General features: G+C 47.8%; 10 protein-coding genes across 10 annotated transcripts; 6 read left to right on the top strand and 4 right to left on the bottom strand.

Annotated features, from left to right (window-relative positions):
* Positions 1 to 813: 813 nt before the first annotated feature.
* On the top strand, positions 814 to 3,552 carry CTRU02_212540 (sad1 unc domain protein; the record flags this gene model as incomplete). The annotated part of the gene is made up of 1 exon (XM_036723629.1): positions 814 to 3,552. The coding sequence occupies one exon, from the start codon at positions 814 to 816 to the stop codon at positions 3,550 to 3,552; it is 2,739 nt and encodes a 912-aa protein (XP_036584905.1).
* A 409-nt stretch (positions 3,553 to 3,961) lies between these two features.
* CTRU02_212541 (meiosis protein mei2) lies at positions 3,962 to 6,600 on the bottom strand (the record flags this gene model as incomplete). The annotated part of the gene is made up of 12 exons (XM_036723628.1): positions 3,962 to 4,104; positions 4,161 to 4,275; positions 4,326 to 4,405; positions 4,464 to 4,507; positions 4,568 to 4,596; positions 4,643 to 4,660; positions 4,710 to 4,740; positions 4,800 to 4,921; positions 4,969 to 5,511; positions 5,586 to 5,834; positions 5,888 to 6,061; positions 6,121 to 6,600. The coding sequence occupies 12 exons, from the start codon at positions 6,598 to 6,600 to the stop codon at positions 3,962 to 3,964; spliced, it is 2,028 nt and encodes a 675-aa protein (XP_036584904.1).
* Positions 6,601 to 8,282: 1,682 nt separating this feature from the next.
* CTRU02_212542 (exocyst complex component) lies at positions 8,283 to 11,173 on the top strand (the record flags this gene model as incomplete). The annotated part of the gene is made up of 10 exons (XM_036723627.1): positions 8,283 to 8,333; positions 8,423 to 9,433; positions 9,488 to 9,619; positions 9,677 to 9,778; positions 9,830 to 9,939; positions 9,988 to 10,135; positions 10,183 to 10,475; positions 10,561 to 10,717; positions 10,783 to 11,036; positions 11,095 to 11,173. The coding sequence occupies 10 exons, from the start codon at positions 8,283 to 8,285 to the stop codon at positions 11,171 to 11,173; spliced, it is 2,337 nt and encodes a 778-aa protein (XP_036584903.1).
* Positions 11,174 to 11,526: 353 nt separating this feature from the next.
* Positions 11,527 to 12,746, bottom strand: CTRU02_212543 (histone-like transcription factor and archaeal histone; the record flags this gene model as incomplete). The annotated part of the gene is made up of 5 exons (XM_036723626.1): positions 11,527 to 11,556; positions 11,612 to 12,280; positions 12,349 to 12,402; positions 12,519 to 12,532; positions 12,662 to 12,746. 5 exons carry the CDS (start codon positions 12,744 to 12,746, stop codon positions 11,527 to 11,529), a joined length of 852 nt encoding a protein of 283 aa, XP_036584902.1.
* An 816-nt stretch (positions 12,747 to 13,562) lies between these two features.
* On the top strand, positions 13,563 to 14,366 carry CTRU02_212544 (rRNA-processing protein fcf2; the record flags this gene model as incomplete). Its single annotated transcript, XM_036723625.2, has 2 exons — positions 13,563 to 13,766; positions 13,986 to 14,366. 2 exons carry the CDS (start codon positions 13,563 to 13,565, stop codon positions 14,364 to 14,366), a joined length of 585 nt encoding a protein of 194 aa, XP_036584901.2.
* A 526-nt stretch (positions 14,367 to 14,892) lies between these two features.
* Positions 14,893 to 15,963, top strand: CTRU02_212545 (30s ribosomal protein s10; the record flags this gene model as incomplete). Its single annotated transcript, XM_070205866.1, has 3 exons — positions 14,893 to 14,952; positions 15,138 to 15,651; positions 15,716 to 15,963. The coding sequence occupies 3 exons, from the start codon at positions 14,893 to 14,895 to the stop codon at positions 15,961 to 15,963; spliced, it is 822 nt and encodes a 273-aa protein (XP_070060259.1).
* Positions 15,964 to 16,425: 462 nt separating this feature from the next.
* Positions 16,426 to 17,847, top strand: CTRU02_212546 (tryptophanyl-tRNA synthetase; the record flags this gene model as incomplete). Its single annotated transcript, XM_070205867.1, has 5 exons — positions 16,426 to 16,764; positions 16,843 to 16,923; positions 16,960 to 17,105; positions 17,212 to 17,330; positions 17,390 to 17,847. 5 exons carry the CDS (start codon positions 16,426 to 16,428, stop codon positions 17,845 to 17,847), a joined length of 1,143 nt encoding a protein of 380 aa, XP_070060260.1.
* A 377-nt stretch (positions 17,848 to 18,224) lies between these two features.
* CTRU02_212547 (uncharacterized protein) lies at positions 18,225 to 21,556 on the bottom strand (the record flags this gene model as incomplete). The annotated part of the gene is made up of 7 exons (XM_036723623.2): positions 18,225 to 18,509; positions 18,565 to 18,749; positions 18,803 to 20,585; positions 20,665 to 20,797; positions 20,874 to 21,215; positions 21,271 to 21,452; positions 21,515 to 21,556. 7 exons carry the CDS (start codon positions 21,554 to 21,556, stop codon positions 18,225 to 18,227), a joined length of 2,952 nt encoding a protein of 983 aa, XP_036584899.2.
* Positions 21,557 to 22,413: 857 nt separating this feature from the next.
* CTRU02_212548 (Xaa-Pro aminopeptidase) lies at positions 22,414 to 24,665 on the top strand (the record flags this gene model as incomplete). The annotated part of the gene is made up of 4 exons (XM_036723622.1): positions 22,414 to 22,660; positions 22,737 to 23,829; positions 23,925 to 24,186; positions 24,240 to 24,665. The coding sequence occupies 4 exons, from the start codon at positions 22,414 to 22,416 to the stop codon at positions 24,663 to 24,665; spliced, it is 2,028 nt and encodes a 675-aa protein (XP_036584898.1).
* A 3-nt stretch (positions 24,666 to 24,668) lies between these two features.
* On the bottom strand, positions 24,669 to 25,229 carry CTRU02_212549 (FUN14 family protein; the record flags this gene model as incomplete). Its single annotated transcript, XM_036723621.1, has 3 exons — positions 24,669 to 24,818; positions 24,872 to 24,951; positions 25,010 to 25,229. 3 exons carry the CDS (start codon positions 25,227 to 25,229, stop codon positions 24,669 to 24,671), a joined length of 450 nt encoding a protein of 149 aa, XP_036584897.1.
* Positions 25,230 to 25,370: the final 141 nt, after the last annotated feature.

Here is a 25,370-nt window from a genome sequence, read left to right on the forward strand (position 1 = left end):
ATTAATTCTATAAATAATACTAATAGATTTATTATTATTATTATAAGATCTTTTTTACTTATATAGCTTTAGATTTAATTTAAACTCTTAAGGTTCTTAGTAAAAACTATTTTATTATATTTAATAACTTAAGTAGAATCTATTAATAATATAAATTATTGAATTTAACTAGATATTTAATAGTTTCTAAGTCTTTAATTAATTCATTCTATAAATCTTAGTTCTCTTTATATTATACTATATTTATCTTATTTATTAGAAAGTTTAATATAATTATGATTATACTAAATTATTAATATTATACTTATTTTATTTTAGAAAGTAAATTAAAATTTAATCTTACTTTATTAAACTTAAAACTATATAGTTTTAAAAATTATTATTATTATTATTATTATTATTATTATTATTATTATTATATTATTATTATTATTATTATTATTATTATTATTATTATTATTATTATTATTATTATTATTATTATTATTATTATTATTATTATTATTATTATTATTATTATTATTATTATTATTATTATATTATTATTATTATTATTATTATTATTATTATTATTATTATTATTATTATTATTATTATTATTATTATTATTATTATTATTATTATTATTATTATTATTATTATTATTATTATTATTATTATTATTATTATTATTATTATTATTATAATATTGAATAAGCTTAATTAAATATTTTAGCCTTTTATTCTATTACTTTTTACCTAAGCATTAGTATCCCTTTTAGATATCTATCCTCAACAACCTGCGTATAAACACGACTATGCTACCTCGAAACTATGTCTATCTCCCTGCTTAATCGGCTTTACGTGGGCATAGTAGTTTTTGGCTACTTAGGAGGTTACTCATTAAGCCTGTCAATAGACACCCCGAGTTCACAGCACGGAGTTCCCTCTACTGGTGTATGCGCATATAAGACGATAAACTACATCACTCACACTCTGCCACAGCAATGTCTAAAAACGAGCTGGCCAGGCAACATTGCTCTACCACACGCAACCGATCTCATCCATGATGATGTGCAGTCAAGGGAAAATGGAACAACCCACCCTGTCGTTGGCAAAATAACAACCATACCGGATGAGGCGGTCGATCCTGTCACAAGCCTTACGTCGACAATGTCTTCTAAGAATACTTACAGCGAACTGGAACCGACCCCAAGACCTTTCATGTCTTTCGAAGACTGGAAGGAGATGATGCTTCGCAAAGCCGGACAGGACCCGTCTGAGTTCAAGGGTCGAAGGCCGCACGACCGGGCCATAGAACACGAAAGGGCCACAAAAAGCTCAAGTCTGGACAGTTTGGGCGATGATGGCGAGATCGACCTTAATTTTGATGTTGTGTCGGAGAAAATCAGCAACATTGCGTCGGCCCCTCAACCATCCCCAACCGATGCAGCGACGTCAGACCCTCAAGAGCCCGTTCTCTATGACGACGGGAGGACCCAGTACTACCGCAGTAAGGATGCTGGCAAAACATGCAAAGAACGGTTTTCATATTCCTCATTCGATGCCGGGGCAACAGTGCTTAAGACAAACCAAGGGGCGAAGAATGCCAAAGCCATTCTGGTGGAAAACAAAGACTCGTACATGCTTCTGGAGTGTTCAGCAGAGAACAAGTTTGTCATTGTTGAACTCAGTGACGATATTCTGGTTGATACTGTTGTGCTCGCCAATTTCGAGTTCTTTTCAAGCATGATTCGTCAATTCCGAGTTAGCGTTAGTGACAGATACCCCGTGAAAGCCGATAAATGGAAAGACCTGGGCACTTTTGAGGCAAAAAACTCTCGCGATATCCAACCCTTTCTCGTCCCTAACCCACTCATTTGGGCAAAATATGTTCGAGTGGAGTTCTTGAGCCATTACGGAAATGAGTACTACTGCCCTGTCTCCTTACTCCGGGTTCATGGCACTCGAATGCTGGAATCTTTGAAGGACACCGAGACTCCTGCCGATGACGAGGATGCAGCTGTGGAATCCACCGAGTTAGCCGGTGTTGTCGATGATGCCTCTACTATCGACAGCTTTGACAAGCGAAGTGATGCATCACGCGCTCCCCAGGAGGATTTCATCAAAAACGTTGAACACAGCTTTTCTGTTGATCCCCTACAGCCAGGTAACCTGTTCCGGCGCTTAGGCAGAGATAACTACAACTCCACCTGCCCAAGAACTTACACAGCTGTAACCACAGCGCCTATGAAACCACCAGACCTAGTCGGGGCACAACAGCGAGTTCAAGTTGAATCTACTCGGAGTAATTGTAATGGAAAACCCAGCAGCAGGTACCTCGATAGTCATCCTCCAGAGAAAAGAGTTGCATCGTCATCACCAGCTGCTGCAAACCACCCAGAAACCAGCATCGCCTCTACAATGGCAGCTTCAATCTCGGTGGCTGCTCATCAAAACAATCCACCGTCGGACACACGTTCAGCAGTAGCGGAAGAAATAAGTGGTAATTCTTCTCCCACTAAGGCAACTTCACAAGCCAGTACTCAGTCTCGGACCAAGAGCAACTCGACCGCGGCCCCCGCCTCCCCCACTGTGCAGGAAAGCTTTTTCAAAGCTGTCAGCAAACGTTTACAGTTACTCGAGGCCAACATGACTTGGTCATTGAAGTATATTGAAGATCAGTCTCGTTCTTTGCAGGAAATTCAACACTTGGCCGAGCGAAAACAACTTTCCAGAATAGATGTGTTCTTGGACAGCCTCAACATAACCGTTCTTTCTGAATTACGGAATGTCCGCCAGCAATATGACCAGATTTGGCAATCGACAGTGATTGCCTTGGAAAGCCAGCGTGAGCAGTCACAGAGAGAAACTGTGGCTCTTAGCTCACGCCTCAATATTCTCGCTGATGAGGTGGTGTTTCAAAAGCGAATGGCTATAGTTCAGGCCATTCTTCTTCTGTCATGTCTTGTGCTGGTCATCTTCTCTAGAGCCATGACGCAACCCATCCTGACTGGCTCCTTTGACCTCGGTCGGTCACCAGGTCTCGACCATGCCTTGCCTGGCCAACCCACAGCTCGCGATCCTAACAGTGTACACACCCCTGGATACGACAATTTTGGTCGCAGTTTAGGTAACGTTGATTGCGGTGATGGTCGCCGGCCAGACTCAAGCTCAGGTCCGGTGCATACCTCCTCGGTAGCTCCGCAGAGGTTACTCACACCTCTATCTGACACAGCGCACAATCGCTATCCTTCTGACGATGCCAGGTGTACTGAAGCAGTCACAACATCCGGCTTTGACCAAGTGGCTGGGAATGAACCTGACACGGGCTATCAGACTACTCTTTCTACTCCCACAACCCCTTCTCCCTTGGAGGGTGAATTTCTCACAGGCGGTGCTGCTCTGTCAGACCATAATTATTCCATCCAGGACCCAGATACACTAGTGGAACCTATACCAGATCCACTGCTCGATGTAGGCTCCGGCCAACGGTTCCCACCTCAAACTCGCAGTATTGTTCCATCTACAATCCGTAAACCACTGCCTGCTCTGCCAGAGTATCCGGCATGAAAACCGCCATACCACGTCTACGGTATTGAACGCTTGGGCACAGAGACCCAGTTCACATGCGCATGAGCCCTTGCCAAACATATGTGCGGGGTAAAGTGCCGAATAAGTAAGGATAATAACAACTCGAGCAAGAAGCCGACTTCTCGCAAGACCAGTATATGCTACTTCCGCTGTTTCACACTAGACTTGTCGTTTGATTCGGCAGAGTAGCAAATTACACGGCTATGAGATAATCCTCGCGGAGTCTAGCTAGGTACTAATGATTACACATTATCAACGCGTCCAGAAAGCTCCTGAAAATATAGCAAACAAAGCCATGAGCAGACGCATGTGTGATTCCCGGAAACATTATTGCAGTTGCGGCTGTCTGATCCTTCATCCATGGGGACTCAATCAACATCGTATGGCTTTATGCGTGATACATGCGTGGCTGCAGGTTAGCCTCGAAGTCATGCTCCTCAAGTGCAGCCAACCTCGTGCCCCTGTCATACTGTGAACGTCTTCGGCGTTGTTCGTCACGAAAATGTTGGCCAGCGTTTGGTGTGAAAAGGCCTGCGCAGCCGTCAGTCAGTATATCTGATAGTCCAGTATAGATTCAAGTATCTTACCAACATGCTCTGCATTCTCACAGCTCCTCTTCATCTTTGACTGGTTGTCTGGATGAGGAAAAGGTTCTTCTTCTCCTGCAAGCTCAGGGAGTGGACCATTGGACGTATAGAATAACTAGTATTAATCAGCGTTGTCTTTCTTTGCTAGCCAGACTATGCTCAAACCTTAGGACGGTAGTGCGCTGCTTCAAGCATAACCGAACTGTTTCTGAATTTCTGTACGAGACAGTCTTTGCCTTGTATGGCTTGATGACTATCGTGAGCAAAAATACTTGCTATTTGAGTACTTAAAAGTTTACTCACTGGCATAGGATATCTCAGCAACCTTGTCGCTCTTGAAACAGTTCCTACTCTTGTTAGTTGAGGGTATTTCAAGGTTGGTGGTCGGTGGGTAGTGTAATATTTACCATCTTTGGTTGCCTCTTGTATTGACAAACTGTCGTTCGTCAGCTTTTGAAACACCACTAAGAGTTGTCACTGACGTCGATGATGTCCAGTGGCTAGTAAATGTCAATGTTTACTCAGTTGGATGGTCAGAGATACTCTTACATCTACAAAATTGATGAAAGCGTATCCAACGCTACAGCAAACCAGCGATTAGCTTCCACACCTACGAAGCTTGTTGATTGGGTAACTTACTTGCAGTCATTCGCAAAATCAATTCGTAGATACATGAAGTCATACTTGCCCCAACTAGACTCGTCTACGATCCGCTTTAACATTGCCTGATCAACTTTGTTCGGAATATTGCGAAGCATGATCTGATTCTTGTTAGCAAAGGCTTTCAAGTCCCTTTGATCCTAGTTACCGTTGTACGGACATCCGTTCCTTCGCGGATGCGGTTGACATCAACATGATTATGGTGGTTCGCAACACTATAATATGGTGCTCTGTTGACACGCGCCGCATTCTGTCTCCGAAGCTCAGGCTTAGGACTGCTCGTCGTGGTCGTACTTGTCGACATACGGGGTTGATGTGGAAACAGTGGACTGAATATCTGATAACCATTGGGGTGAGGCACAGGTAGTGGCAGTGACAGGTGATGACCGCCGTTGACAACATAGGCCATGTTAGGTTGGAATTGTGATTGGCAAAAAATTGGCCACATCTTGAACGAGGGAACCTGGATACCTAGAGGTGTGTATGAGGAGGCTGGCGCTGTTAGGGCAGTACCATGAAGTGCCATGGGCATTTGAGTGAGGTTTGGCGGCATCGCCAGAGCATGGGAATTTCCCGTGAAATCTTGACTGGTGTGAGACAATCCCGTTGCCTTAGCTGCGAAGTTAAGCGTATTAACTGCTGCCCGAGAATTATCATTGGCGTCAATGAACGAAAACGAAATGCGAGCCCCCTAATTTGCCTGGTTAGCAGTCCATTTAGATGGGTAGAAATCTCAAATCCGGGTGATATATGTCACTAGCTCACCTCAATAATCATATTGTCCAACGAGAAAACAGCGGACATAGCTTCGGATGGGTCCTTGAACTGGACAATGGCTTCATATGTTCCAGGCTCATAGCCTTGCTGCGTATGGTATGTGTATAGCTGGCTCTTGGATTGCAGCTGACACTTCAGAGCTGTTTCCAATCTTGACACGTCGAGCAAACCTGGTGGCAGGCCCATAGCGAGGATAGATACGCAACAGCCGTATCTAATGGTGTCCCGTCGGGTTCCCTGGTTGATGGTCAGTTGAGAAGACTTCATATCAGCCAGGAATGGAGTTTTACCTCGAAAAATTGGATTTCCGGAATGTATTTTGCCTCGAAACCAGCCTCGGTGCGGTGTAGGTTGTCATGTACTAGAACAGCATCTCGAATATCTCTGAACTGGACAAAGATCTCACCATTCTTGCAGTAAATTTGTCGCGGTTCATCAACCATGAGGCCAAGGAGTTGAAGTTTCTGGCCCGGTGGTTAGCTGGTAAGACTTGGTAAGATGTCAGAGAAGCAGTCTCATTTACCATGAAACACGAAGTCAACTCGGTCTCGGCAAGTACACAGCCTGGTGAGCCAATACAGAGGCACTGTGAGAGTTTACATTCATTTCTATGCCCCGTCGGGAGAAGATTTGTGCCTGTCTGCGTTTGGCTGTCAGGGGTAACAGTGTGGTAATCTCTACCCAGGGGAGATACAAAGGGTTGGAATGTAGAAGCAGTGGGCGACAGCCTTTGCAGAGCGGTACTGGAGATGGCGGTAATAAAGGGATCCTTATCGGCATCAACCGTGGCACTGCTGAAGGCATTGATAGAGAGTCTCGGTGGAGCGATATCTATATGGTCTTGCCCCAGTGGCTTAAGAAGGCGAGAAGACCTGGAGGAGCCCTCCTCCGGAGAGAAGGCAGTCAACTTTGTATCTGGAGTCCCCTTGAAAGACTCGGCAGCTCCCGTAGAAGATTGTGGAGAGGACGGGTTATAGGCCCTCAATTCATGGGGGTGCGCCATGTTGCTTGCTGAACTCCTGGTCTCAGCAAGGAAGAGTCAGTGAAACTAATTTGGTACGTAAAGTGAAGAAACCCGGGAAAAGTAAGGGGTAAACCCCGTTGGAGAAGGACTGAGAACCAGCGTACTCACGGAAACACCGCGTCGTAGACGAAAGAAGCTGGATTGATACACTGGGCAGCTGAAGGTGGCGAGTCAAATCCTAGCAGAACGGCACCACAGCTTTGATAAGCACCACAGAATATAACCCTGAGACTGTGGCAGACAATTGAAAGCGTCCAGTTGCACAAAAGGCTGCGCTGTCTTCGTAGTTTGGCTGGAGAACGATGAATCTGGCGCTTCCAGGAGCTTAGTCGGCGTGCGTTAAAACCCAAATTTCATATTGCCCATGGAGAGCCGGGCAAGGGAGAAGTTCTCTACAAATTGAAAGATGGGCAGGATCGAGGGCAAAATTTTGTGAATTCGCAGACCACAGTGCCCTGCGGCGAGAAGTTGCGTATGAGAGTTCCTTATGATCCCGGGGAAGAAGCAAAGATTAGGAGTAACTACCTGGCTCCTGCCCCTTATTGAGTAACGCGTGAAGCCAATGAGTGGGCAAAAGAGGCAAGCAGTCTGCTGCGACGAGAAGGTGTGCTCCTTCCCCCACTAGAAAAAACAGGCAGTCAGATTTTCTTCGGCCAGTCGGGGAGGTGCGAGACAACATGTCTGTACTGCCTTCTCGCTGGCCTTGCCCACCGGCCTGGGCTTCAAAATGGCGGCGGGCACAGGGAAGGGCGGTCCCTTTGGGAATTTTCATCATCAAGTCGAAGCAAGAGTGTCAGTTATCAAGCAAGCTGCCACGATGCATGTGCAATTTAGAGCGCTATACCATCGTACGTTATATCGGTAATGTAGTTAATCTAGCTACGGTTGAGACTTTAAACAGCTTACTTTCGGGTAGTCAAGATTGACAGAGGTACAATGTGATTATTCGACCATGCCAACTACCTACCCTATAGATCAGTCATGGCAAAGGTAAACACTGGTAGTAGGGCAAATATCTTCTACGAGCTGGAACCCCACCTACGGTTCCCTGTTTGTTGACCTCAACTATTGTTATGTGAGATTATCGTCTACCTCAGACAGCACGGAGCATGTATTTGGATGGTAAGTTCTTAAGTCACAGTTCATACATTACGGATGGTAGTTTCCTGTTGAACGAGTGGGTAAACCAGGGTACATTAATCAAGAGATGTTATGTATAAGTGGTGTTAACATCAAGGCGGGACAACTTGACATTCCGTTGCACAGATGCGGCTCCGCCTGATTAGCCTGCGCATCCCACATATCGTGGCGCATTGCTACTGAGGGGAAATATACACGTGTAGTAGTGGTGCATTTTGGGTAAGCCTCCATGGCACCTGCATTAGCGGCACACAGTGAGCGAGACCCACTATAAGCCCCATACCATACACCTTTACATTATCTCTTGGCCTACACGTTGACGCCCACCCTAGCTTATCACTTCAAATCGATGTAGCTATTCTTCATCTATTGCACCCTCTAGTAGTACCAAACTGAGCTGTCTTGTTCAAGAACTAAGGGCCCATTCCGATATACCATATTTCAAACACTGACGGAATTTCGAGCTTATTCCAGACACAACGCACACCGCAACCTGAAAAGCGCCAAGGTCATGGACCAAGATGCCACGCCGACCGCAGACCTACGATGATTATGGAGCAGCCGTTCAGCAGGTCAGTAGCTGTGCCTCTTCCTCCGACATCCTCCTGTTCCTCCACTTCTTACATCCTATGCAACTAAACTTACTGACCGAATGCTGTAGGTTATACTGACCTCGTCGGATTCAGACTTTCTCGACCAGCTCATCCCCGTGCTTAAAGATGCCTCCAACTCGAACCGGACCTCCTCGCTCATGCAGAACCTTTCGAGATATGCGGAAGATAGAGAGTCAGAAATTGAAAGAATCGGGTTGACGAAGCACGAGGAGTTCCTCGGTTCGGTTAACCAGCTGCAGACCGTTCGCGAGGGCACCGTGGCCCTTACAGCAGAGATTCTGAGGCTGAACCAGTCGATCCAAGCTAGCACAGAGAAGCTTGCCGACCAGAAACAGGCTCTTGTCAATACGAGAGCTGTGCGACAAAACATCGCTGATGCCTCAGATGCCTTGAAAGAATCCCTCAAAATCCTTCATGCCGTCAACCATGCTCACGATCTGATTCGCAAAAAGAAGTACTATGCCGCACTAAAATCTCTCGATGATCTGCAAAACGAGCATCTTATTCCCACTATCCAGAATAAATATGCAACCCAGCACAAACTTGCTGATGTTATTCAGAAATCAATACCAGCGTCCCAGAAAATAATATCGGAAGCGGTCATGACTGACCTGAACACTTGGTTGTTTCGTATCCGCGAAACCTCACAATTTCTTGGCGAAGTCGCATTTTATCACACCGAACTGCGAAGAGCGAGACAGAGAGAACGCGTCGAGAACGATAGCTATCTGAACAATTTCAGGTTAAACTCGTCTATTGAACTCGTGTTTGATGAGAGTGAGGAGTTCGACGTGCTTGATAACGAGGAGCTTCAGGTCGATTTCCATCCCTTGTTTGAATGCCTTCACATCCACGACGCCCTGGGTCAAAGTGACAAGTTTCGTGCCGAGTACGCCACGACACGTCGGCAGCAGAAAGACCTGCTCCTGCCGAGTACGGTCGGATTGGTAGCAGATGATGAGACCTCCCTCAGCAGTTTGCTGGAGGGTATTGCAGGCTTCGCCATCATTGAAAAGGCGACAATGCGTCGCGCTCCTCACCTGCGATCTGCGATTGACGTATGCAGCACAAAAGTCACCCCCTCGCCCCCAAAACTGCTAATTTAGTTGTAGGTGGATGAACTCTGGGACTCGATGTGTCACACCGCTATCACGCTTACTTCGCAAGCTCTGGATGAAGTCAGCAACGCCGAAGTTCTCCTTAAAATCAAGGGTGTCATAGCCCTCTTTATCCAAACCATGGAGGTGCTTTGCCCTGCATAAATGTAACCACCATGCTTACTAGTCGCTAATTGAATCCAGGGATGGGGTTATTCTGTTTCTGTACTGGACAATTTTCTCCTAAAGTTATTCGACAAATATGCAGAGTTGTTGAAGCGTCGATTCAGCGAAGACTTCCAAGAGGTACGAGTTCTTGAGTGGCATCATATGATCATCCGTAGCTAACTAGCCTAGATTGTGTCAACGGACGACTATATGCCTATGGCTATCAACACCCGTGAGGAATATGAGAAAGTGGTGAATGTCAGCTGGTTCTCGCAAGACAAGTCTCTGGAGGAACTTAGGTAAGCTCTTAAGCACTCAGTGTCTTCGTCGTTTTAACGGGTCTTTAGCTTCCCCTGTGTCTTGCCCTTTTCGCAAATGTATCCTCTCTGTTGTATCGATATTCGGAATTTTCTGAACCAATTCTACTTCTTCTCCGACGATCACTTTCAACATCCCAATGTTATTGATGAGACGCTCCGCAAGGTAGGATCTCCGGATCAACAGCATGTAGACGAGGCACTGACCACTTCTCCACGTCCCAGTCGCTCGATGAGCTATTAACAGAGAAAGTGTGCAAATCTCTGGTGGAGAGGCTCAGCTCACAATACCTTGGCCAAATCGTGCAAATTCTCATTAACCTTGAACACTTTGAGGCGGCCTGCCAGGAACTGGAACAGCTTCTCATCAGGGCGAGGTCGTCTACATCAGCTGGTGGGCCCGTCACGCTCGTCGCCACTGAAAAGTTTAGGAATAACAAGAAAACTGCCGAGAAGCGAATTTTTGAATTGGTAAATTCTAAGATCGATGACCTCGTGGACACTGCAGAGTACGACTGGTAAGTACGGCAAGTGTACTGCCATTCATTATGAGCAGACAGACCCATCGTTAGTTTTCAGATGGATGCTAATACTACTGCACAGGATGGCTACCACTACTTCACCCGACCCCAGCAATTATATGCAGACTATGACGCGCTACCTTTCAAACATTATGAACTCAACACTCCTGGGTTTACCAAGGGAAATTAAGGAGCTTATCTATTTCGATGCCCTCAGTCATGCCGCCAACAAAATCTTGGTGAGTCGACCAGCGCTTGATACAACCACTATCCTTTCTCTCAGTCACTCACATACATGTTTCAGGCGTTGCCCCTTTCCCCTGACGTCAGGCATATTAATGCGAATGCTGTTGCCGCATTGGCCAAAGACGTCCAGTACTTGACGGAATTCGTCGACAGCCTTGAGAATGGAGCAATGCTTCGAGAAAACTTGGATGAACTCCAGCAAACCATCAACTTGATGCAGTCTGATAACCATGACGAATTCTTTGATATTTCAATCCGAAACAAGAAATTTGGGCGTGTCGATGCAATGAATGGCCCGATACTCCTAGAAAAGTAGGTGTCGTTTGTCCATACAGACTCACCCGAAACACATTGGCTTACACTCGCACAGAATTACGTCCAGCCCACAAGGCCCTGCCCGCAGCGCCCCGCTTGCCAATTTTTCATCCCGATTTGGCATGATGAAGTGATGACTGGAGGCTATGTCTGAAATGCCAGATGACAATCTGAATACCTGATGGAATGTTGACTGCGGGGAAACTCTCCCTGGATGATGAGACTAAATAACTGTATTCTCTACTAGAACGTCACTTGAACTGGCCTTTATGAAGGGATATTTTCCTTCATCAAATCAAAATGCCAAGGGTAGTTGAGTGCTGACATATCTGATACATGACGTCATCGATCTCGTTACCCACGGAAAGCCTCGAACGCCGCGACGCCAGACCAAAATCAAAACAGAACTCATGCCTCTGTCTGTTGTGCCTAACGACATAGAGCAAAGGGCACCATCTGCATATCTTCCAAGCAGAATGACTGGATACTACTCAAACTCCTCTGAGGACATAGGGGGCTGTTGACAATGTTAGTTTACTTTTTGTCGGTGCCAGGGAAGCGGTCTGACTCACTTGCTGGGGCTGCATTGTCCCATATGCATACATCCCATCGATTTCGCCATAAATGGTTTGCTGGGGTTGGCCGTATGGGCCAGGTTGGCCAGTTTGTACTTGGCCCGAATACATGTTCGGGTTCTGGCGGTAGTCCTGGTCAGGACCAAGGGCATGGCCAGCAAGCCCATAATCAGTTGCTGTCATAGGATGGGACGAGGACGAATGGTTGGTAGCTTGTGGGATAGACCCGTGCTGGCCGGGGATTTGTGGAGCGGCCTGGGTTGGTACACCTTGGGCGGCAGGAGCGGCTTGCCCGGCGGTCCGTTTAGCATGGGAAGACGCCTCTTCTCGTGGAACTATGTCAATGAGAAAGTCAAACATGTCCGATTTGGCTAAGGCAGATGCAATATCAGATCGCTGCAATGTCCGTCGCTTGTTCTCCTCGGCGTGAATCCAGGCACGCATAGTGAGCTCAGTAATAAAAATATCGCACCCCTTAGCAAAGAGGATAGGAGCTTCGGCTGAGATCATCTTGACCTCGGGGTCTGCCTTCATAACCTTCTTTATCCGTGCCAAGGGTAGCTGATGCAACTTGTAGTCATGGTTATCGCTTTCCAAATGGTTGATCGTCTGTTGCCAGTAGGTTGTCAGGATATCTTTGTACTGTCCAGTCAACCCTTGGTGAACCTGCCGTGGCGGAACGCGTCAGTAAACCCGGGAACCAAAGGTGTTTCAAGTGTTCAACGAGTACGCACATTGGCCCACGGACCAGTATACAGTTCGGCGGGGGCAAAACCCTGGGCGGAGAGCTATTGCAACAGTCAGAGTTGGTCAGGATGTTGAAAGCTAAGCTGTAGCCAAAGACACCGTAATAAGGTGGGCGGGCCGGGTAGCCCTTAATGAATGGACGGATGGGAATACGAACCGCCGCACTTGCACCTAAGAACAACGTGGCGACGTTAGTGACGATACCAGATAGAAGGGTGCGAACTAGAGCGGATGAAAATGGCTCTCGCGCGCGTGTGAGGTTTACGCGTTTGGATCGTGAAAGATTGTTTCGGGACTTACCGTAGTGACCGCCATGGGTTGTGTCGTAGACGGGTTGGGGGCGACCCTGTTGAGCGTGGGAGCTGGATTGATTTTGAGGGTCCATGGTAGTTGCGGAATCGATACTGTAATTGTGGTTGTTATTGTCGCTGCAGGCACAGGAGCAGCGATGTTGATCAAGACCTCTCTTTAGTAGTGGAACTCGGTAGTTGGGTAATGTCAGGAGGGTGAGGAGGGGTGTGGCTAGGTGGAAGTGGAGGACGAGATGTTAGTGCATGGTGCATTTTCCAACGTCCGCAGTTCCGCCACAGTCTCTATATACCTTAACCTGAGCGAGATACTTCGTCTCAGGTACCTTAGCTTGGGTGCCTTGGCAGTAAGCTATTTAATCAACAGGTCCACCAGCCGTGTGGCGGCACACTGGTGCCAAACTGGCCAGCCAGCCTTGCTTACTGGCATGGGGTTGGGCATCAATTCTCGCTGGCCTGTTACACACCTGGAAGCGCGTTCGAAAGATTATGCATCACGGTCGCCAACTTCAGGTCATCATGCCTGGTGCTACCATCATGTTGTGACACTTCGCTACTTCAAGTCCTTCAGACTTGAAAATTGATCTCACACTAACCAATCCCCTGCTGCCAAAAATGATAGGAGGAGTTGTCTCTCTTAGGTAAGCATGTGGCTGGGTAAATTACAAAAGGTTGCTTCAGAGGGAAGCTTTCGACGCTGGCAGCACGTAGCACTCGTCCCCAGCCCAAGTCCAACCTGACCCACCCTCGTCAAATCGGAAGTAGGCCGCTAAAAAAAAAATCTTCTTACAAATATTCAGCCCGCTCTTCACCTCTACAACCACGTCTACATCTCCCCGATCTTCTTTTCTTCAGATCCTCCAATCCGCACGGCTTGGTCGCACATCACAGATATGCTAGAGTTGTGCGATGAGCGTCTTGATGAACTCCTGAAAGAAGCGGCAGGTCGCCTGGCGACTAAGAAGTCGCCGAGCCCAAAGGATTGCAACCTAATCACGGTCTCGCCCACTGATCCAACCTCAGAACCCAAGGGCCAGCCCAAGGTAAAAGACCAGAAGGGTCTCACACTTCGCGATCCTAGACCGACAGAAGAAAAGGTATGTCGATAATGCCCCTATTGTCTAACCTTTTCCCTTACTCTTGTGATGAGAAGCAACCCCTGCTTAATTTCTTGACGTGGTATTGGCACCCGTCTTGGGCTGCTACGCCACACCCAAATGATACTCTTTATTTCATAGTTACTCTGAAGATGCATATCTTTTTACTCAGTGTTCTCAGCATTGTGTCGTGGATGGTAAGGCTAACATATTTGCCAGACTATTGAAAATGCTGGTCCTGGTTGGTTTGGTATCCCGAAGACGGACCCTAACGACCCTCAGTTGAAGCGAGACCTGCAAATCCTGCACATGAGAGGCACTGCTATCGACCCCAAGCGACATTACAAAAAAGAGTCTCTGAAGGCCAAAGTGCCTCGCTATGCTCATGTTGGACGCGTTGTTGAAGGCCCGACCGAATTTTACAGTGCTCGCCTAACACGCAAGGAAAGAAAGCAGACTCTCGTAGACGAACTGCTAAGTGCTGAAAAGTCTACCGGCAAGTTTAAATCCAAGTACGGGGAAATTCAGCTAAAGAAGGCGAGCGGCAAGAAGGCCTTCTACAAAAAGCTTGTAGAGCGCCGTCGCCGTGGTCGCCACTAATTCAGCCTCACGATTCTCAAATTGCTCGCCTATTGGCATGGCATCTCATGATAATCAGGCACTTTGTGGCTTGGCATGAACTCTGTATGAGTGAAATATTGCATTCGCGTAGTTCTATTTGTTGTATTCGTACATACCAACGTATAGAGGTTGGTTTTTGGGACCCCTTGACAGGTTGGGCACCACACACTAGCCATAGTCTTGATATAGCAATAAGACCACCAAAAGATGAGATTGACCAAGTATCCTGAGGAAAGTGAACAGAAGATGAAGACAATTAGAATCCCGGTCTGCAAGACAGGCGACGTGACACGTTATTTGACTGGCGGCAATCACTCGATGGCCGCCTGGTGCTACAGGCAGCCAGATGTTTTTGTAATGATGTGGGTCCATTACACCGTATAAAACAATAATTTGTGGGCCGCACGAATTTTACGGCATCCTGTGATCCCTACCAGACAGAGTTCAGTCGGAGTGAATCTCTTGATACACGTCAGAATATTGGGTTGCTCATGCAGAGACGACCATGCGCGCAACATCGCTGTTAAAACCGTCAACCCGCTACTTAGCGCGGTTAACACCACAGGTAAAGTTGTGTCTTGAACTAATCGGTGGCAAGGTTCGCGCTCTTCTCTGACATTGAATTCTTTTCGTAGGCCATCAACACCCAGCAACAGCCATGGCGTCGTTCCCTTGCCACCGAATCGTCCACCGGCGTACCTACCCAGGAGCTTGCTGCAACCCCTATAACGACGGCGAATCTTTTGACTGATTCCAATTCGAAGTAAAGTTTTGACCTCATCCAACTACAACGCTTGGTGGCACTTGCGTGCTAACGACCCATCTCCCTCTAGCGAGAAGACTTCAGAAACAATTAAGCAATCGAATAAATTACGGTTTCCTCGAAGTGTACAGGCTCTCTACCTTCAGCCCTTGCGATGCGAAGCGGAATATGGCATACCCTCCTGTGATCTCCAGTTGCGCTCGTATAGCATAAGGAACCTCGAGTTCTTCGTCGATTTTGCCCTTCGTGCTGCATACTACCTCAAGCTTCCGGCCTTTGGCCCGGTGCCGCTCCCACGCATCACAGAACGCTGGACAGTTCCTCGGAGTAGTTTTATCTTCAAGAAGTCTCAGGAGAACTTCGAACGCATTACCTTACGGCGTCTTATCCAAATCCGCGACGGCAATCCAGAGACGGTGCAGCTGTGGCTAGCTTTCCTTCAGAAGCACGCATATTACGGCATTGGTATGAAAGCTAATGTGTGGGACTTCGACAAACTTGGTATGTAGCACTTGCATAGCGCCGTTTTGTTTTTGTATGGTCTGTACTAATATGGATATGACAGGTGCCGGCAAGTCCATGGAGGCTATCGCCGAAAATGCTTCCGAGGCCATAGAGTCTAAGTGGAAACACCTCGCTCAGCACCGTAATCTCGATACTGTCGACAAGGTGGAGGAATTCTTGGCTAAGACGAGGTTCAATACCGACAGCGGTAAGCGGGCGGAGGGCGAGAGACGCTTCGTAGAGGGTCAGTACAAGCGAGAAAAGACGCTGAAGAAGAAAGCGGCGACGACGGAGACCGAGGGACCTTAAAAGAGATTAAGACTTCAATAGGGGCACGGGTCTGAAATCTGGCGCCTATAAGGAATGAGCAGCTAGGAAGAGGGAGGCAAAGGCACGAGATAGCTGCTCAGTCGAACTGTACTCATAGCTTGTAACGGGCCCATATGCCCTTTGTACATCTTAGCAAGAGAGGGCGAGACCTAGTAGAAATATCTACTTGTATTACCACCATTATTATCACTATGCGTAAGTCAAAGGGAACGTAATGCGATGTTGTGTGAAGGAATGTTCGCTGGCGGTAAATCCAGCATCCCTTTTAGATTGTGGTTTGCGATTCATCTTGGGAAGGCCTCGTTAAAGCAATATTATTACGTTAACCGTCTCATTGAATGAATTCGCCTAGATATATGTAGACGTATGTAGAACAGCTTGTGCCTCGTTCCGTATCGACCCGGCGCTTTCTGGGACTGTAAAATTCCATATCAGCCCCTAATGTGGCGGCAGGCAAGGCCAGTAATCAGCTGGCTTAGACCCGGAGCGGCCAATGGTCGCCGCGCTATCTCGACAGGAGAGCAAAATGTTGTCTTTTCGGGGATCCAGCCCACAGGAATACCGCACCTGGGTAATTATGCTGGTGCCATCCGCCAATGGGTGCAACTTCAGAGCGAGCCAGTCGACCGTTACAAGCTCATATACTCCGTTGTCGATCTGCACGCCATCACCCTGCCCCAGCAAGCCAAGCAGCTGAGACGATGGAAGAGGGAGACGTTAGCCGCTTTGTTGGCAGCCGGTATTGACACTGAACGCTCTACTCTATTCTATCAATCATCGGTATGAGAGGAACCTCCATTACTGAATGATCTGGTCAAATGTCTTGATCATGTCCTAACTTCAACTCGTTTCCTGCAGGTCCCGGCTCATTCGGAACTCATGTGGATCTTGAGCTGTACGGCTTCCATGGGCTACTTGTCACGTATGACACAGTGGAAGGTTAGTTAAGCTAACACCACAATATTTCCCTTCTTCAGGTATTCTCTGATGACACTCTTTCCACAGAGCAAGCTATCACTATCATCTGACGCAACCATTCTTGATGATGGTGCCAAGGCTTCATTGAAACTCGGATTGTTTTCCTATCCTGTCCTTCAGGCTGCAGACATACTTGTTCATCGGTTCGTCCACTTACACAATGCCCCGTTTCTTTACTTGCTACTTTATTTACTATGCATTCGAGCATAGTGCGGATGATGCATAGTCCAGTTCATTGACTTTAATTAGAGCAACTCATGTTCCAGTTGGCGACGATCAAAGGCAGCATCTGGAGTTTGCCCGAGAATGTGTCACCAATTTCAATCACACTTTCGGTCCACATCTCGTGTCCCCCGAGACCATCACACGTATGTCTCATCTGGCTCTCACACTCCCATGATTTGACGTTGATTACTGACATATTCAGCGCCGACTCGTCGGGTCATGTCCTTGCAACAGCCGACTCAGAAAATGTCGAAATCCGCCATCGACCCAAAGTCACGCATCCTTATTACTGATGCGCCGGGGGAAATCCACAAGAAGATTATGAGCGCCTTGACAGACTCTTCAAACTATGTCTCGTACGATGCCAAAAACCGACCGGGGGTATCAAACTTGCTGGAAATTCTATCCCTTTTCGACGACCAGGGTAGAGGTCCAACCCAGCTTGCCCAGAGTCTTTCTCGGGCGTCCTTAAAAGATCTCAAACAAACAGTCTCTAACTCTGTTATTCAAGGACTTGCTGGAATCCGGGAGCGATACATGGACCTTATTTCAGCTGACGAGGGAAGATATCTCGACTTCGTGGAAGCACAGGGGGCCAAAAGAGCCCGTCAAAGTGCCGAAAAAACCATGTGCATCATCAGAGAAGCCACCGGGCTCTAGAATCATTTGGAACATTGTCATTAAGGCCGTTTTGTCTGGCCCTTTTAAACTACTACCGTATCCCCAGAAATGGCTTGTTGTAAAATAGTGTTTTATAGCCTCCCATGATTATGAGGTCACCTCATGTGCACCTCATCGTTGCCTCTCGTCGATTCTAGACGCCATGCAATAGCGAGATGCCATGCTAGCACCCAGAACTCCGGGAGACTTTATATCCGTATACTAGATCAAGTTGCATAGGCAAACTTAGATCCTCTTGCTGCCAGCCAGAACTCCCGTACCACCTGTGTCGTTCCTCTTGCGCCTCTAAGGCTACATTCAAGGGCACGAAAAGTAAGTCATTGTTTCTCTCGAGACAGTTTAGCATGGGTCTTAACTCACCTGATGATCTTCTTGAGGAAAATTGTTTTATCCTCATCGGAGATCTGCCGGCTGGGAAAGGATGCATCGAATAGAGCTGCCTCGAGCCACGCGCGAGCCTTGGTATGGTGGCTCACCATCTTTTTCAGTGGCTCACTGAGTCTATCTAGCTCGCTCCTCGAGGCATTTCCGCCAATATTTCGGACAATAGATTGGGCAAGCATTGGGCCCAAATGGGCAGTGGCGTGATCTATTGTGTCCTGCGCTCTCTCTTCGGCGTGTTTCAAGGCCATAAATGTCGCCTGTCCCATTATTAGCCAAGATTCAGATTTTAAGAGTTGTCAAGGAATGACATGCCCAGAAATCGGCAGCCGCTGCCTTCGGGAGGGGTTCACGCCCGTCTAATATTTGCAACGCATACATAAAGAAAAATTCGGCCAGGGGAAGACATTCGGGCTGAAACAACGAAGCCGGCTCCCGAGATATCAGGCGATTCGTAAACTCGATGCCATTTTGCGCCAGTTCCGTATCATTTTCTGGTTCTGAGAAAGCTGTAGGTAAGCATAAGTCCACATCGAAGCGCGCGTCTACTTACCAGACAATTGCTGGAGGAGACCTATAACCCACGCGAGCAGCTTCGTTCTGATAATCTCCACATGTCCCCGTTTCCTCGTTCTTAAGGAGCTGAGAAAAGAGCAGGCAGTGCTTACGAACAAGCCAATCCGAGGCACACGAAAAGTTTGCTCGGCCAAGTAGTCGCAGACAAGTTGTGACGGAAAGACAAACGGGCCAGGTTCTACTTCTGAAAACCCAGTCTTTAATATGCTGCAGATACACTCGGCCACCTCTCCACTTTGCGGGAACAAGGCTTGAAGTTCAACGATCATGGACATAATCCTGGACTGTAATTGGCCAAGTTTCGAGCCTTGATTTACTGATGTGTGATCGTTCTCGCTCTCCAGATCAAATGGTAGATCGCTTGGGGCTTGCAGGCCTTTTCCAATGTTGGTCAGGCACCTCAATACCTTCAAGGCCATGTGTAAGGGAAGCTCGAATGGCTCGACTAAGGTTGAGCAGCGATGAACATTAAGTCCGTCCTGCAACTCAGGTGAGGCGTCAGGCAAGGACAACATATGCATGGCCTTTCGAGCATCATGCTCAACAAATGAGAGAAGAACCTCCAAATGACCAAGTCTTTCTTGCTCCTCGGGAACAGCTTGTATAACAGCGGAAATTGCCCCAATGATTCGCTCGCTCGCTATGCAGTCTAGTTGACTTCGTGAGACGATAGTCTGATACTGAGCAAGGAATGCACTTGTTTCGGATGCCAAGATCGATCGAGATGAGAAGCAAAGTCTCTGAATTGACCGGGCGGCAGGCCCAGCCAGTTGAGAGTCACCCAAGACGGAGAAGAGCAGGTTCAGAGCCGCCGGAAGGCTTTGGGTTTCTCGCTCAAAATAGTCAGCATAGCGTTCAATCAGCGATATGCAGGTCTGACGAGTACGGCCAGGCACTATTTCTTGTGTCGTCTGGAGAAGCTCAAAGAGAGGCGAAGAAAAAACAGCTCTAAGTGTATCATCACACCTGGCATCACCAGCGACACAGTCGGCCAGGGATCCCAGGCAGAATGTTGCTGCCTCGAGGTCAGACCATGAGTTGGGCGACAAAGACTGAATGGTTAGATTTGCGAACGTTGACAACAATGGTGGACCCGTTACTGTAAAAGTTGACTGAAGAAGGTCTGCAACATCTTTTCTTGCATCGCTGAAACCTGAGCGATCAGCCGAATCCCAGCTAGCAACGACACTGGGCGGCGGATATGCCACTCGCCGCCAGACGGTTGAAACAGCTTCCAGTACTTGTGAGGTAGCCGAGGCTACCCAAGCCTTTGACTGGGACTCTTCTGAGTAGATGCAGTCCGTCAAAGTCTCAACATATGTGGACCAGAACTCCAAGGCGGGAACGAATACTTTGTCTTCGCTAACGGGATAGCCCTGTGCGGACAGTAGACCTCGTAGACGAGCGAGAAAACGTAGTGACCGGTCGTCTACACTGTGAATTAAACTTTGAACCTTGGAGTCACCAAGTGAGATCATCAGTTGCCCGAACTGAACTGAGTCGAAGTCGAAGTCGCCTTCAACGAGACGCTGATATCGATCGTGAGACCATTGGGTCTCGAAGAGTGAAAATAGGGATTCATAGTGGTCTTCGGTTAAGAAGCCCGAGTAGTTGGACAGGATGTCAGAAAGGAGTTCCACGGAAACATCGTACAAATCGTCATTCGTCAAGGCTGATATTGTAGGCTGCATCAAGGCACGAAGAGAGCCAACGAGCTCGTCGTTATGAGACGATACTCGCTGAGAGAACCAGATCCACGACTATACAGAAACAATTAGCTAATACCAGAAACGAGGAGATGAATCTATAGCATGGGGGAAAGAGGGCTGTATCTTTTACCTGAAGGCAAGTTATGGAATCTTGGCGGATTCCTTGGTTCGTGAGGTCGACTGGTTCATCACGATCGAAACCATGCGACATCAGCGCTAACACGTCTGGAGCGTTGCGCATCAGTGTGTCATATAGACCCATGCTATTGGTTTGTTAGCTGGAATTACGAAGCGGTTCTGCCTCCCGGGGTGGTGTGGGGGCAGAAATGGTAACCATACTTCTTCGCTGAATTCATTTCCACTTTGGATGCTTCATCAACCAAGGTTCCTGCAAACCAAAGAGCTGCCTGAAATTTGCGCGGGGAGAGTGTTTGAAGTAGACTTGGTAAATCAATGGCTGCATCGATGCTTTTCAGTGGCAAGGAAGCGCCCTTGGAGAGGGAACAACAGAGGTGACGAATGCAAAGCTCCCACTGGCCAGGGAATGAGAGGAAGAATGTGACCAAGGCTGAAGATAACTTCCTGATGACCATAGCACCAGATCCATCGTCTAGTGAATTGACAAACCAGCCCATGAGATTTTGCAACAACTCTGACGCATCGTTATCGGTTAAAGAGGAGCTATCGAAGGTGGATCGTTATTAAATATTGAAGTATCAGAAGATCAAATACTTACCTTTCAGTATTCAATTTGATGATGAGGGTAAGAGCACCAAAAAACTTGACTTTATCGTCGGCATGGCCCAGAAGGTCGCGTGCAATCCACCAGCCGGACGGTGATCTTTGTAAACGATGTAATGTTTCTTGGATGCGGGAAATGGTATCGGGAGGCGCAGGCTCATAGAGGGACAGAACAAGCTTAACTCGAATGTTAATCTGGTACGAGGTTCAAATCAAAGTCGTGAGAAATGGTTCCTTACCGCTTCCGCCTCTTGAATAGTTGACGGCAACTGACCGTCCATAATGGTATAGACAGACAAGAACTCAGACTGTTGTGAGAGGTCTTCTCATAATGGGGTTCAGGGACAAATGGACTACCGGATATGGTTGTAAGAATGATTTGTTAAAGTGTTGCAAATATACTGCGAAGATAAGTAGCCGACGTCTCTCTCTCTCTCTCTCTCTCTCTCTCTCTCTCTCTCTCTGTGTGTGTGTGTGTGTGTGTGTGTGTGTGTGTCACTGAATGTAGGAGGTATGAACGATGGGGGAGGAGCAGAGTGGGGGGCAGCAAATTTGAGTACCTCTTCTAGCTTGCTTTTTACATAGCACAAGTAGATGAAGAGGCAGTGGGCAACATGAAGGGGCCGAAAACAGAACGCAAGGAAGTAAGATAGGTAGACTAGAATTCCTGACAAGTTTAGCTCTAATCGAGTCTGTTGTTGGGGACAAGAGATACATATCAAACTCGGAAGTCTTCTGCCAGGGACTAGGTGACGTTCAAACTGAAGTCGAAGACACATTTATGCGGATAGCGGGACCAGGGTCCCGCTGAAGGTGGTGTCTACCTCAGCGCTAAAGTACCTATGTGCTATATGACATACACAGGGGGAAAACATGGGCAGGTACAACGGAAGGTGCATGCGGTACCACAGGCACGTGATGCGCTGGTCTTGTGTACAATGTGGATGGCCAGCCGGTTGGAGTTCTAGTGCGGGGCATTCCAGAGGTCAAATGTGGAAGGTACTACAGAGGATCAAAGCAGTTGTGCGCATTTCCACCTCACCAATCCACCGCAGCTACCCGTCGACCTAAATCATCCCCCCGCCAAACATAATTCAAGCCGCTCACCCCCCACCTTTCCCTCCTCTTTGCCCAACTCATGATTTGGAGCAACCTCCAGCCCGTAACTAAAATCCTCTGCCGCAGCTGTTCATCACTCTTCATAAGCTTTCAGGCCCAGTCCATCCTGCCATCTGTTAAGTCTCGTACTGTCCTCGCCTCATTCAGTCACGTCGGCTGCCGAGTATTGTATCACACTACAACCCTCAATATGGAGCGAGTTGATACCGCCGACCGCCTTTCAAGACTTAGGGAGTTGATGAAAGCTCGCAAGGTCGACGTTTACGGTATGCATTGGCTGCACTAATTGCCACCCTCATGTGTACTTCCAGACCAAGGCTGATGTCTTATTTGCGTCCGCAGTCGTTCCCTCAGAGGATTCCCACTCATCTGAGTATATTGCTGGTTGCGATGGCCGCCGCGAGTTTATATCTGGATTCAGCGGCTCTGCAGGGTGCGCTATTGTGACATTGGAGAAGGCAGCTCTGGCAACGGATGGGAGATACTTCAACCAAGCCTCTAAGCAATTGGACCAAAACTGGCTGTTGTTGAGACAGGGTCTTCAGGACGTCCCCACCTGGCAAGAATGGTCTGCTGAACAATCCTCTGGCGGGAAAGTAGTCGGAGTCGACCCAGAACTCATCACGGGTTCTATTGCTAAAAAGCTTGCCGAAAAGATCAAGAGATCTGGTGGTTCGGACTTGGTAGCCCTGGACGAGAATCTGGTCGACCTGGTGTGGGCTGGAGACCGTCCTGAAAGACCCAAGAGCCCTGTTGTCGTCCTACCTGAGAAGTTCAGTGGCAAAGACGTTAAAGCCAAACTCAAAGACTTGAGACATGAGTTGGACAAGAAGAATTCCCATGCCTTTGTCGTATCTATGCTGGATGAAATCGCCTGGCTTTTCAACCTACGCGGCAGCGACATTCCCTATAATCCTGTCTTCTTCTCTTACGCCATTATCACGCCTGATTCTGCCACCCTCTATGTTGACGAGTCTAAGCTAGGAGAAGAAACTCGAGCATACCTCTCAGACAACGACATCACAACTAAACCATATGAGAGCATCTATGATTCTATAAGTGTCTTACGCTCATCTGCGGATAAAGTTGGTGATGCCGCCTCGAATTCTGCCCTGAAAAGATTTATCATTTCAACAAAGGCGTCTTGGGCCCTGAAACGTTCTCTCGGTGGGGACGGACAGGTCGATGAGGTTCGTAGCCCCATTGGAGACTCGAAAGCTGTCAAGAACAAGACTGAGATGGCAGGCATGAGGTCTTGCCACATCCGAGATGGTGCCGCGTTAATTGAGTACTTTGCCTGGCTGGAAGATCAACTGGTAGCTAAGAAAGCTAGACTGGACGAAGTTCAAGCTGCAGATAAGCTTGAGCAACTCCGTTCGAAGCATAAGGACTATGTCGGTCTTTCCTTTGACACCATCTCTTCCACAGGTGCAAAGTGAGTAACACCCCTGCCAAGGCCTACAAATCCAACCCTCGTGACTCTGCTTTTATTAGGGGCATCATATTTCCACACATACTGACTCTTTCTAGTGCTGCTGTTATTCACTACAAGCCAGAGCGTGGTGCTTGCTCCATTATCGATCCAACCGCCATCTACCTCTGTGACTCTGGTGCACAATATCTCGACGGTACAACGGACACAACAAGAACGTTGCACTTTGGACAGCCTACGGAAGCCGAGAAGCTCGCATACACGCTAGTACTCAAGGGCAACATCGCGCTGGACACTGCTGTATTCCCCAAGGGAACTACGGGCTTCGCACTTGACTGCTTGGCCCGTCAACACTTATGGGTCAGTGCTTACAATCACTTCCGTAACGGCTCTTTGCTGACATTTTTTCTCAGAGGGAGGGTCTAGATTACCGCCATGGTACTGGACATGGCGTAGGCTCTTACCTTAACGTGCATGAAGGTCCAATTGGCATAGGCACTCGGGTGCAGTTTGCTGAGGTTGCCCTTGCGCCAGGCAATGTTGTGTCAATCGAGCCTGGATTCTACGAAGACGGGTCGTACGGTATTCGGATCGAAAACGTGGCCATGGTTACCGAAGTGAAGACGAAATATTCTTTCGGAGACAAACCCTACCTAGGATTCGAACACGTCACCATGGTTCCGTACTGCCAGAACCTCATTGAACCCAGTCTTCTGACTTCGGAGGAAAAGCAATGGCTTAACTCCCATAACGCCGAGATCCTCCACAAAACTAAGGATTTCTTCAAAGAGGATCCCTTGACACTGGCATGGCTGACGCGGGAGACACAGCCGTTGTAATCCTTAGAATCTGACGAAGGCGGCAAGAGTGAAGGTAGCCGCAAAAGATAGTCGGAATATAGCATTGCGAAATGGCTTGCTCAGCCCAGCCTTGTTTAACCGTTCCTTTAATCCCAGCAACCGAGGTAGGTCTACGCCGCACCTCTGCGCAAGCTGTGATCCTGAATTAGTATGTAATTCCAATACTTGGGCCTCGGGGTAGTTACATAAAAAGTGAGCATGGAGAGTCCAGTGAGCAAAACTAGTGTGTGAGACAAAAACCCCACAAGAAGACCAGCCCCGAAACCTCGATGGTGTTAATGGCATAATCTACCGGCATCGTGACAAGGAAGGGGAGACCATACCAGATAGACTGCCGCTTGATAGCTGCCTCATAGCCTCGGAGCTCAAGCCCCTATGCGAACGGCTGCGCACACGAGATACTGTTGAATTGGTGGGAGCTTGATACGTGTCAAAGAAGATAGGCGCACGTCGGCACTGCAAAGAATACGCAACACACACGCCAGTGCCGACAGGCAAAGCCAGGCGCCGGCCGGCCAATCCTGCGGATAGAAGACGGCTCATTGATAAAACACGGCAGGTTATGGTGGTCGTGGTGCGCTGATGAGGCTTATGAGAACTGGCGAGACAGGGAGGAGGAGATAAATGTGGACGTGAACAAGGGCGTATAAATTGTTTTGCTGGTTAACGCATTCTTTGGTGACG

Source organism: Colletotrichum truncatum (genome assembly GCF_014235925.2).
Source record: "Colletotrichum truncatum strain CMES1059 chromosome Unknown Contig_0009, whole genome shotgun sequence".
Taxonomy (NCBI): domain Eukaryota; kingdom Fungi; phylum Ascomycota; class Sordariomycetes; order Glomerellales; family Glomerellaceae; genus Colletotrichum; species Colletotrichum truncatum.